The sequence below is a fragment of the Cygnus olor genome (assembly GCF_009769625.2).
Source record: "Cygnus olor isolate bCygOlo1 chromosome 33 unlocalized genomic scaffold, bCygOlo1.pri.v2 SUPER_33A, whole genome shotgun sequence".
Lineage (NCBI taxonomy): Eukaryota > Metazoa > Chordata > Aves > Anseriformes > Anatidae > Cygnus > Cygnus olor.
In genome coordinates this window covers 48451-58971 of record NW_024429053.1, presented here as the reverse complement: position 1 = coordinate 58971, position 10521 = coordinate 48451, and the positions used below count along the sequence as shown (strand labels likewise).

At 60.6% G+C, this 10521-nt stretch overlaps 2 protein-coding genes across 6 annotated transcripts; both read left to right on the top strand.

Annotated features, from left to right (window-relative positions):
• The first annotated feature begins 324 nt into the window (after window positions 1-324).
• Window positions 325-2767, top strand: MRPS18B (mitochondrial ribosomal protein S18B). Of its 2 annotated transcripts, none has more exons than XM_040543129.1 (8): window positions 325-420; window positions 968-1011; window positions 1048-1115; window positions 1248-1345; window positions 2019-2087; window positions 2192-2258; window positions 2337-2396; window positions 2488-2767. In XM_040543129.1, the coding sequence occupies exons 1-8, from the start codon at window positions 340-342 to the stop codon at window positions 2727-2729; spliced, it is 729 nt and encodes a 242-aa protein (XP_040399063.1). In that variant the 5' UTR covers window positions 325-339; the 3' UTR covers window positions 2730-2767. The 2 variants fall into 2 exon arrangements, with proteins under 2 accessions (XP_040399063.1, XP_040399064.1); XM_040543130.1 differs by having other exon boundaries at window positions 968-1035; window positions 1072-1115.
• Window positions 2768-3076: 309 nt separating this feature from the next.
• Window positions 3077-9330, top strand: ATAT1 (alpha tubulin acetyltransferase 1). Of its 4 annotated transcripts, XM_040543125.1 has the most exons (9): window positions 3084-3627; window positions 4876-4936; window positions 5064-5155; window positions 5269-5329; window positions 5447-5560; window positions 6571-6672; window positions 8000-8045; window positions 8855-8926; window positions 9013-9305. In XM_040543125.1, the coding sequence occupies exons 1-9, from the start codon at window positions 3368-3370 to the stop codon at window positions 9288-9290; spliced, it is 1086 nt and encodes a 361-aa protein (XP_040399059.1). In that variant the 5' UTR covers window positions 3084-3367; the 3' UTR covers window positions 9291-9305. The 4 variants fall into 4 exon arrangements, with proteins under 4 accessions (XP_040399062.1, XP_040399061.1, XP_040399060.1 ...); XM_040543127.1 differs by lacking the exon at window positions 6571-6672 and having other exon boundaries at window positions 3078-3627; XM_040543126.1 differs by lacking the exon at window positions 8855-8926 and having other exon boundaries at window positions 3083-3627.
• The last annotated feature ends 1191 nt before the right edge of the window (window positions 9331-10521 follow it).

Sequence of the window (10521 nt, the reverse complement as noted above, 5' to 3'; positions counted from 1 at the left end):
CGCGGCCGACGCCCGCTATTGTTCCCTGGGCCGTGTGGCGCAGTTTTTATTCGGGGGCGCGCAGTGCGCATGCCCGGGGGGCAGCTCCCCCTCCCTCACCGCAATCCGCGCATGCGCGCTGTCTATTTCCCTTTTTTCTATCTTTTTTTAGTCAATAATCGGCTTAAAGCCCCGGGGGGCTCCTTAGGGGAGGAAAAGGAAATAAAACAAGGAGAAACGAACCTACTGGAAGGGATATTAAGAGAAGGGTGGGCGACTTTCAACCTTGCCGTACAACAAAATGGCGGCCCCCACGCCCCTCCCTCGCCGCGCCCTGCGCATGCGCACGGCGGCGGCAAGATGGCGCTGGGCGGGGGCCTGGCGCTGCTGCGGGCGGCGGCGGGGGCCCTGCGGGGACCGGGGCGGCCGCTGTGGGGCCAGGTGAGGCCGGGGGGGACCGGGAGGGGGCCGGGGAGGGGGGTCCCGGGGCTTCACGGGGCTTCACGGGGTCGGGGGGGGCCGCGGATGTGGCGTCAGCGCGCTGCCCACGTGCGGCCGCGACGTCACGCGGCGGGCCCCGCCCCGGGCCGCGTGACGTCAGCGGGGGGGGTTGCATCATCTCTTATTTATTTGCTTGTTTATCTATCTATTTATTTATTTATTTATTTGATCGGGTTTTGCTAAGGTGGAGGGAGGGTGGGGGGGCGTGGTCACGTCAGAGCGGGCGTGGTGACGTCGTAGCAGGCGCTATGATGGCACGGCGGGTGTTGTGACGTCACCAAGTCGTGCTGACGTCATAGCGCGCCCCGCGTGACGTCACACGGGGGCTTCTCAAGTCACCATCGTCATCCCCTAGCACGTCCCACGACGTCACGGCCCTAAAATGCCCCCCCCCGTGACATCACCGCCACCCTAGGGTGCCCGCCATGACGTCACAGCCACCCTAGGGTGCCCCCCATGACGTCACGGCCCCCCCCCATATCCCCAGGGTGTCCCCGGTGTCACCCCATCGAGGCCCTGCAGCGCCGAGGCGCCCCCCAAGCCCTCGGAGCCCCCCAAGCCCTCGGAGCCCCCCAAGCCCTCGGAGCCCCCGTCCCCCTACAAGGAGAAGCCCTGGGAGTACCTGGAGAGCGCAGGTACGGGGGCTGTCCCTAAATTTTGGGGTCTTTCCCCAAATTTTGGGGGGTTGCCCCAATTTTGGGGTGTCCCCAATGTTGGGGTGACCCCGATCTGACGTCCTCTCCCACCCCCCCCCCCCCACCCCACAGAGTACCAGGAGGCGTACGGGGACAAACCCGTCTGGTTCGGCTATCGGCGCAACCACAAGGGCGCCATCCCGCCCCAGCACACCCGGAAGGCCTGTCTGGTGAGTGGGGGGGGTGGACTGGGAGGGACTGGGATGACTGGGAAGGACTGGGAGGGGGCTGGGGGACGCTGGGAAGGACCTGGGGGGAATTGGGAGGGACCTGGGGGACGGTGGGGGACACTAAAGGGGACCTGGGAGGCACTGGGAGGGACCTGGGGGGAACTGGGGGACACTGGGAGGGAACTGGGGGGAACTGGAAGGGCCATGGGGGTCACTGGGAAGGAACTGGGGGACACTGGAAGGGCCCTGGGGGGAATTGGGGGGGACCTGGGGGGAATTGGGGGGGACCTGGGGGACGGTGGGGGACACTAAAGGGGACCTGGGAGGAACTGGGAGACACTGGGAGGGAACTGGGGGGAACTGGAAGGGCCATGGGGGTCACTGGGAAGGAACTGGGGGACACTGGAAGGGCCCTGGGGGTCACAGAGAAGGAACTGGGGGACACTGGGGGGAACTGGGAAGGACCTGGCAGACAGTGGGGGACACTGGGGGACACTGGGAGGGACCTGGGGGACACTGGGGTAACTGTGAGACATTGGAAAGGACCTGGAGGGCCCTGGGAGGCACTGAGGAGGAACTGGGGGACACTGGGCAGGAACTGGGAGACACTGGGAAGGAACTGGGGGCCACTGGGCAGGACCTGGGGGCAATTCCTGGCGTTTTCTCCTCCCAGCGCAAGGGGAAGCGGGTGGGGAACCCGTGCCCCATCTGCCGGGACCGCCACCTCTTCGTGGATTTTCGGGTGAGTTTTAAGGGAATTTGGGAGCGGGGGGAACCCCCTTACCCCTTCCTCCCCCTCTCCCCCTGCTCTTCCTCACCCCTTCACCCTCCTCTCCCTCCCCGCAGAACGTGAAGCTCCTGGACCAGTTCATCTGCCCCCACTCGGGCTCCATCTTCCACCCCACCCACACAGGTGAGGCGGCACCCGTGGGTGCTGCGGGGACGCCCTGACGGCCTCGGACACCCGTTACCCCTCCGTTTCCCTCCCCAGGGGTCTGCATGAAGCAGCACAAGCTCCTGCTGAAGGCCATCGCGCAGGCACAGGACCACGGTGAGGCACAGCACCCCTGAGGGACAGCACCCAAGGGTGCCAGCACCCGTGGGTGCCCTCCCAAGGCCTTTAACCCCACTTTTCCTCGCAGGCCTGCTGTGGCTGCACGTCCCCTTCGTGCCGGTGCCTCAGGACGACTTCGCCGCCCGGCCCCCGGCCGTGGGGAAGACGCCGCCGGCCCCGCAGCTGACGGCCGGCCGCGCCTGGTACCCGTGGTACGACTGGCAGCAGCCGCCCCCCGACGCCGTCGCCCGCCTCAGGCGCCTCTACAAGGACTACCTCCGGCAGGAGGAGGGCGGCCCGGCCCCGGGAGGAGCCCCCGAGGCTCAGTGAAGGGGTCGGAGGGGGGAATAAAGCGGCTGCCGCCCCGCTGAGTGCGCTCCTTTGTTGGCAGGAGCGAGGGGAAACATGGCACAAAATGGCGGCCGGGCGCGCAAAATGGCGGCCGCGCTCACAAAATGGCGGCCGTCTTCTTCGTCAGGGAGCTAAGGGGGTGCTAGGGGGCGGGGCTTGGTTGGGGAGGGGTTGCTAGGGGCGGGGCTTGGTGGAAAGGTTGCTAGGGGGCGTGGATTGGTTGGTAGGGGGTTGTTAGGGGGCGTGAATTGGTTGGGGAGGTTGCTAGGGGTGGTGCTTGTTGCTAAGGGGTTGCTAGGGGCGAGGTTTTGGTAAGGTTGCTAGGGGGCGGGGCTTATTGGTAAAGGGTTGCTAGGGGGCCGGGGATGGTTGCTAAGGGGCGGGACTTGGTTGCTAAGGGGCCGGGGTGGTTGCTAAGGGGCGGGGCTTATCGGTAGAGGGTTGCAAGGGGGCGGGTGGTTGCTAAGGGTCGGAGCTTGTTGCTAAGGGGTTGCTAAGGGGCGGGAGCTTATTGGTAAAGGGTTGCTAGGGGGCCGGGGTGGTTGCTAAGGGGCGGGACTTGGTTGCTAGGGGTTGCTAAGGGGCGGGAGCTGGTTGCTAAGGGGCGGGGCTTCCCCATGCGAGGGGCGGGCTGCGGTTGGCCCAGCGGCCGGGGGGGTGGGCGTGGCCCGTTGCTAAGGGCGGTTGCTAAGGGCCGGGCCTGGCGCCGGCCGGGCCTGGCGGCGGCGGCGGCGACACCGACGAGGCCCGGGGCCAGGCCCGGCGGCGGCGGCGGGGCCATGGAGTTCCCGTTCGACGTGGCGGCCGTGCTGGGCGAGCGCGTCTCCGTGGTGGACCAGCACCTGCGGCCCGCCGGGCGCCGCGGGCCCGCCCATCGGTACCGGGCCGTGGGCCTAGGCCTCAGGCTCGGGCCTGGTCTGGGCCCGCCCGGTGCATGCTGGGAAAAGGGGGGTGGGGAGGCCAAGGGCATGCTGGGAAAGGGGCCATGGGGCAGGGCGGTTAACGGGGGGGGGGGGGACGCGGGGCATGCTGGGAAGGGCGGAGGCCCATAGGCCTTGCCCCAAGGTATTCTGGGAATAATGGAGGCCCATTGGCCTCCCCCCAGTGCATTATGGGAATAACAGAGGCCCATTGGCCTCCCCCCAAGGCATTCGGGGAAGGATGGAGGCCCATTGGCCTCACCCTGGTGCATTATGGGAAAGATGGAGGCCCATTGGCCTCCCCCCAAGGCATTCTGGGAAGGATGGAGGCCCATTGGCCTCACCCTGGTGCATTCTGGGAATAACAGAGGCCCATTGGCCTCACCCTGCTGCATTCTGGGAAGGATGGAGGCCCACTGGCCTCCCCCCAGTGCATTCTGGGAATAGCAGAGGCCCATTGGCCTCCCCCCAGTGCATTATGGGAATAACAGAGGCCCATTGGCCTCACCCCAGTGCATTCTGGGAATGATGGAGGCCCATTGGCCTCACCCTGATGCATTCTGGGAATGACGGAGGCCCATTGGCCTCGCCCCAGTGCATTATGGGAAGGACAGAGGCCCATTGGCCTCACCCTGGTGCATTCTGGGAAAGATGGAGACCCCATTGGCTCTCCCTAAGGCATTCTGGGAAGGATGGAGGCCTGTTGGCCTCACCCCAAGGCATTCTGGGAATAATGGAGGCCCATTGACCCTGCACCAGTGCGTTCTGGGAGGAATGGAGGCCCGTTGGCCTCACCCCAGTGCATTCTGGGAATGACGGAGGCCCATTGGTCTCACCCTGGTGCATTCTGGGAAAAGTGAAGGCCCATTGGCCTCACCCCAGTGCATTATGGGAAAGGCGGAGGCCCCCATTGGTCCTCCCAAAGGCATTCTGGGAAGGATGGAGGCCTGTTGGCCACACCCCAAGGCATTCTGGGAAAAGTGGAGGCCCACTGGCCTCACCCCAGTGCATTGTGGGAAGGATGGAGGCCCATTGGCCTTGCCCAAGTGTATCATGGGAAAGATGGAGGCCCTCTGGCCTCCCCCCGGTGCATGCTGGGTAGCCACCATGGCCGCCCCCTCCCTCCCCGTGCCCCTGAGGGGGGTGAGGGGGGGGGGGCCCACCGGCTGACCCCCCCCCCCCCCCCCCCCCCCAAAATGCCACAGGGGGGACCTGGAGCAGCAGCTGCGGACGGTGATCGACGAGCTGGGCAAAGCCTCCGCCAAGGTACGGAGGAGGGGGGGAGGGGGGGGTTGGGGAAGAAAAAGAAAAACGGGGCAAAAAAAGGCAAAATCGGGTCCTAACGTTGCCCCCCCCCCTTTTATTTTTTGTCCCCCCCCCCCCCCCCCCGCAGGCTCAAGGGCTGCCGGCCCCCGTCACCAGCGCGGCGCGCATGGAGAGCAACCGCCACGTCCTCTACATCCTGCGGGACGCCGACGGACGGGGGTGAGTGGGGGCAACGTCCCCCCCCCCCCTTTATGGGGTGGGGGCTCAGCAACCCCCCCCCGACCCCTTTTTGCCCCCCCGACCTCTTTTCGCCCCCCCCCCCCCAACCCCAGGACCACCAAAGCGGCGGTGATCGGGTTCCTCAAGGTGGGCTACAAGAAACTCTTCCTCCTGGTGAGTTTTTTTTTTGGGGGGGGGGGGTGTTTGGGGTTGTATCCCCCCCCGTATGGCCGTATAGCCCCCTCATATGGCCGTGCCCCCCCCCCCCGTGGCTGTGGACCCCCCCCCCAGGACCACAGCGGGGCGCACAACGAAGCGGAGCCGCTCTGCGTCCTCGACTTCTACGTCCACGAGTCGCTGCAGCGGCACGGCTACGGCAGGGAGCTCTTCCAGCACATGCTGAAGGTGCCCGGGGGGGTAAAATGACCCGGGGGGGGGGCAAAAGTGACCCGGGGGGGTAAAAGTAACCCTGGGGGGGTAAAATGAGCCCTGGGGGGGGGAAAGGGACCTGGAGGGGCTGGAAAATAACCCGAGGGGGCTCAAAAGTGAGCTCAAAATGACTCCGGGGGGGTAAAATGACTCCGGGGGGGGCTGAAAATGACCCGAGGGGGGGCAAAAGTGACCCGGGGGGGTAAAAGTGACCCTGGGGGGGTAAAATGACCCCTGGGGGGGAGAAAGGGACCTGGAGGGGCTGGAAAATAACCTGAGGGGGCTCAAAAGTGAGCTCAAAATGACCCCGGGGGGGGCTGAAAATGACCCGGGGGGGGGGGCAAAAGTGACCCTGGGGGGGGTAAAATGACCCGGGGGGGGGAAAGGGACCTGGAGGGGCTGGAAAATAACCCGAGGGGGCTCAAAAGTGAGCTCAAAATGACCCAAGGGGGCCCAAAATGACCCCGGGGGGGGCAAAATAACCTCGGGGGGGGGGCTGAAAATGACCCAAGGGGGCCCAAAAGTGACCGGGCGGGGGGGGGGGCAAAAATGACCCGGGGGGGGCAAAAAATGACCCGGGGGGGCCCTAAAAATTACCCCATGGGACTCAAAACGCCCCGGGGGGGGACCAACATGCCCCGGGGGGGGGCCAAAAATGACCCGGGGGGAGGGGCAAAAGTGATCTGGGGGGCTCCAAAAATGCCCCGGGGGGGGGGGGGGGCAAAAATGACCCGGGGTGGGGCCCAAAAATGATCCGGGGGGGACAAAAATGATCGGGGGGGGGCTAAAAATGATCGGGGGGGCCCCAAAATGACCCAAAGGGCCCCAAAATGACCCCAGGGAGCCCCAAAATGACCGGGGAAGGGGCGCCATAAATGACCGGGGGGGACCCCAAAACGCCCCGGGGGGGCCCCGAAACGCCCCCTGACGACCCCGAAACGCCCCGGGGGGGGGTCCCAAAACTGCCCCCCCCCCCCCCGGGTCAGAGCGAGCGGCTGGAGCCGTGGCGCCTGGCCGTCGACCGCCCCTCGGAGAAGCTGCTCGCCTTCCTGCGCAAGCACTACGGCCTCTGCCACCCCATCCCGCAGGTGCGTTTGGGGTCAGCCCCCCACCCCATAACCCTTTTTGGGGTCCCCGACCCCCCCCCCAAATTTTTCTGGGGCTCTTTCCCCTCCCCACGTTCTTTTTCCGGGGGGCTCTTTGTCCCTAATAACGCCCCAGAGAGCGGCAAACAGCTTCAAGGCTTCGTTTATTTGGGGTAAAGTTATAGGGTTCGCCCCAAAAAGCCCCCAAAGCCTGGCCTCACACCCCAGAAATCCTTGAAAATGCCCCAAAAAGGAGTAAATGACTCCAAAATTTGCCCCAAAAAGGAGTAAATGACTCCAAAATTTGCCCCCAAAACGGGTATTGGTCCCTGATTATAGCCCAAAGGGGAGCAAACGGCTCCAAGGCTTCGTTTATTTGGGGTAAAGTTATAGGGTTCGCCCCCAAAAGCCCCCAAAGCCTGGCCTCACACCCCAAAAAGCCCTGAAAATGCCCCAAAAAGGAGTAAATGACTCCAAAATTTGCCCCCAAAACGGGTATTGGTCCCTGATTATAGCCCAAAGGGGAGCAAACAGCTTCAAGGCTTCGTTTATTTGGGGTAAAGTTATAGGGTTCGCCCCAAAAAGCCCCCAAAGCCTGGCCTCACACCCCAAAAAGCCCTGAAAATGCCCCAAAAAGGAGTAAATGACTCCAAAATTTGCCCCAAAAAGGAGTAAATGACTCCAAAATTTGCCCCCAAAACGGGTATTGGTCCCTGATTATAGCCCGAAGGGGAGCAAACGGCTTCAAGGCTTCGTTTATTTGGGGTAAAGTTATAGGGTCGCCCCAAAAAGCCCCCAAAGCCTGGCCTCGCACCCCAAAAATCCTTGAAAATGCCCCAAAAAGGTGCAAACGCCTCCAAATTTTGCCCTAGAAAGGGGTATTGGTTCCTAATAACACCCCAGAGAGGAGCAAATAGCTTCAAAACTTCATTTATTTTAGGTAAAGTTGTAGGATTGACCCCAAAAAGCCCCAAAGCGTGGCCTCACACCCCAAAAATCCCTGAAAATGCCCCAAAAAGGGGCAAACACACCAAGATTTGACCCCCAAAAGGGGCAAATGCCCCAAAATTTGACCCCAAAGAGGGGTAAACTCCTCCGAGATTTGCCCCCCTTTATAGGGCCGACCCCAAAACGGGGCAAAAAACCCCAAACTTCGCCCCCATGTGGTCCCGAACCCCACAAAGACCCCTTGGGGTTGTTTTTTTGGGGGTAAAAACCCAAGAATTCTGCCCCATGGGGGTGCAGAGCTCCGAAACCGCCCCGGGGGTGGGGGGAAAACCCTATTAATTTTTTGGGATCACCGCCCCCACGTCCCCTTTTTCCCATTTAGGTGAACAACTTCGTCATCTTCGAGGGCTTCTTCAGCAACCGGCCGGGTGAGCGGGGTGGGGTTGTAGGGGATTTAGGGGGGGTTTAGGGGATTTAGGGGCGTTTAGGGGATTTAGGGGTTGTAGGGGACTTAGGGGGGTTTAGGGGACTTAGGGGATTTAGGGGTTGTAGGGGATTTAGAGGGGCTTAGGGGATTTAGGGGGGTTATAGGGGATTTAGGGGGGTTTAGGGGATTTAGGGGTTGTAGGGGATTTAGGGGGGTATAGGGGATTTAGGGGGGTTTAGGGGACTTAGGGGTTGTAGGGGATTTAGGGGGGGTATAGGGGATTTAGGGGGGTTTAGGGGATTTAGGGGTTGTAGGGGATTTAGGGGAGTTTAGGGGGATTTAGGGGGCTTTAGGGGATTTAGGGGGCTTTAGGGGATTTAGGGGCGTTTAGGGGATTTAGAAGTTGTAGGGGATTTAGGGGGGTTATAGGGGATTTAGGGGTTGTAGGGGACTTAGGGGTTGTAGGGGATTCAGGGGGTTATAGGGGATTCAGGGGGTTATAGGGGATTTAGGGGGGGTTAGGGGATTTAGAGGTTGTAGGGGATTTAGGAGTTGTAGGGGATTTAGGGGGGTTATAGGGGATTTAGGGGGGGTTTAGGGGATTTAGGGGGGTTTAGGGGACTTAGGGGTTATAGGGGATTTAGGGGGGGTTTAGGGGACTTAGGGGAGGTTGTAGGGGATTTAGGGGGGGTTGTAGGGGATTTAGGGGGGTTATAGGGGATTTAGGGGGGGTTACAGGGGATTTAGGGGTTGTAGGGGATTTAGGGGGGTTATAGGGGCGCCCCCACCCTATAACCCCACCCCTTGCAGCCCCCCAGCGCCGCCCACCCCAAAAACGCCCCGAGGAGGAGATCAAACCCTACTCCTTACCGGAGCGCGACTGTAAGGCGCGGGACCGGGGGGGAGAGGGGGGAGATTTCGTGTCCCCCCCCCCCCCAACCCCATTATTTTATGGGGCCGGCCCGTAGTTTTAAGGGAAGAAGCGGAGCCCCCCTGGCCCTTCAACCTGACGGCGGGGCGCGCGGGGGGGTCCCCGGTGCGGGGCAGCCTGCGCCCCTTCCTGGCCGAGCGGGGGCCGCGGCGGCCGGCGGGGACGGACGGCGCCGACCCCATAAGGACCCTCAACGGGGGGGGCGAGGGCGAGCGGCAGCGCCGCGCCAGGCGAGTTTCGGGGGGATTTCTTGGGTTTTGGGGGGCGTTTATTCGGTTTTGGGGTTTTTTATTGGGTTTTGGGGTCTTTTATTAGGTTTTGGGGGCGTTTACTGGGTTTCGGGGTCTTTTATTGGGTTTCGGGGGCGTTTACTGAGTTTTGGGGACGTTTATTGGGTTTTGGGGGGCGTTTATTGGGTTTCGGGGTCTTTTATTAGGTTTTGGGGGCGTTTACTGGGTTTCGGGGTCTTTTATTGGGTTTCGGGGGCGTTTACTCGGTTTTGGGGGGCGTTTATTGGGTTTTGGGGATTTTATTGGGTTTTGGGGTCTTTTATTAGGTTTTGGGGGCGTTTACTGGGTTTCGGGGTCTTTTATTGGGTTTCGGGGGCGTTTACTGAGTTTTGGGGACGTTTATTGGGTTTTGGGGGGCGTTTATTGGGTTTCGGGGTCTTTTATTGGGTTTCGGGGGCGTTTACTGGGTTTTGGGGGGCGTTTATTCACTTTTGGGGTCTTTTCTTGGGTTTCGGGGGGCGTTTATTGGGATTCGGGGTCTTTTATTGGGTTTTGGGGGCGTTTATTGGGTTTTGGGGAGCGTTTATTGGGTTTTGGGGAGCGTTTATTAGGTTTCGGGGTCTTTTATTGGGTTTTGGGGGCATTTACTGGGTTTTGGGGGGCGTTATTGGTTTTGGGGGGGCGTTTATTGGATTTTGGGGTCTTTTATTGGGTTTTGGGGGCGTTTATTGGGTTTTGGGGTATTTTATTGGGTTTTGGGGGCATTTATAGGCTTTTTTTTTTTTATAGGCTTTTCTTTTCCTTTTATAGGGTTTTGGTTTTTTTTTATTTTTGTAGGGTTTTGGTTTTTTTTTTGTAGGGTTTGGGGTATTTTTGTAGGGTTTTAGGTTTGTTTCATTGGGTTTTCAGGTCTCTCGTTGGGTTTTGGGGTCTCTCGTTGGGTTTCAGTTTTTTTCATTGGGTTTTTGGGTCTTTCATTGGGTTTTTGGGTCTTTCATTGGGTTTTATTGTTTATTTTCATTGGGTTTTTGGGTCTCTCGTTGGGTTTTTTGGTGTTTATTATTGGGTTGTGGAGTTTTTTTATTGGATTTTGTTTTTTTGGGGGGCGTGGTTGGGTCTTATTTATTGGATATTGGGGTCTCTTATTGGGTTTGGGTTTTATTTATTGGGTTTTGGGGTCCTTTATTGGGTTTTGGGTTTTATTTATTGGGTTTTGGGTTTTATTTATTGGGTTTTGGGTTTTATTTATTGGGCTTTGGGGTCTCTCATTGGGGTTTTGGGGTCTCTCATTGGGGTTTTGGGGTCTCTCATTGGGG

Excerpts from the sequence above, each read along its gene's own strand:
- ATAT1 (XM_040543125.1), top strand. The coding sequence starts at position 3,368 with ATGCGAGGGGCGGGCTGCGGTTGGCCCAGCGGCCGGGGGGGTGGGCGT. Across the intron at positions 5,561-6,570 it reads TCTTCCAGCACATGCTGAAG|AGCGAGCGGCTGGAGCCGTG; the intron begins GTGCCCGGGGGG and ends CCCCCGGGTCAG. Across the intron at positions 8,046-8,854 it reads CTTCTTCAGCAACCGGCCGG|CCCCCCAGCGCCGCCCACCC; the intron begins GTGAGCGGGGTG and ends CACCCCTTGCAG.
- MRPS18B (XM_040543129.1), top strand. The coding sequence starts at position 340 with ATGGCGCTGGGCGGGGGCCTGGCGCTGCTGCGGGCGGCGGCGGGGGCC. Across the intron at positions 1,116-1,247 it reads GGAGTACCTGGAGAGCGCAG|AGTACCAGGAGGCGTACGGG; the intron begins GTACGGGGGCTG and ends CCCACCCCACAG. Across the intron at positions 2,088-2,191 it reads ACCTCTTCGTGGATTTTCGG|AACGTGAAGCTCCTGGACCA; the intron begins GTGAGTTTTAAG and ends CCCTCCCCGCAG.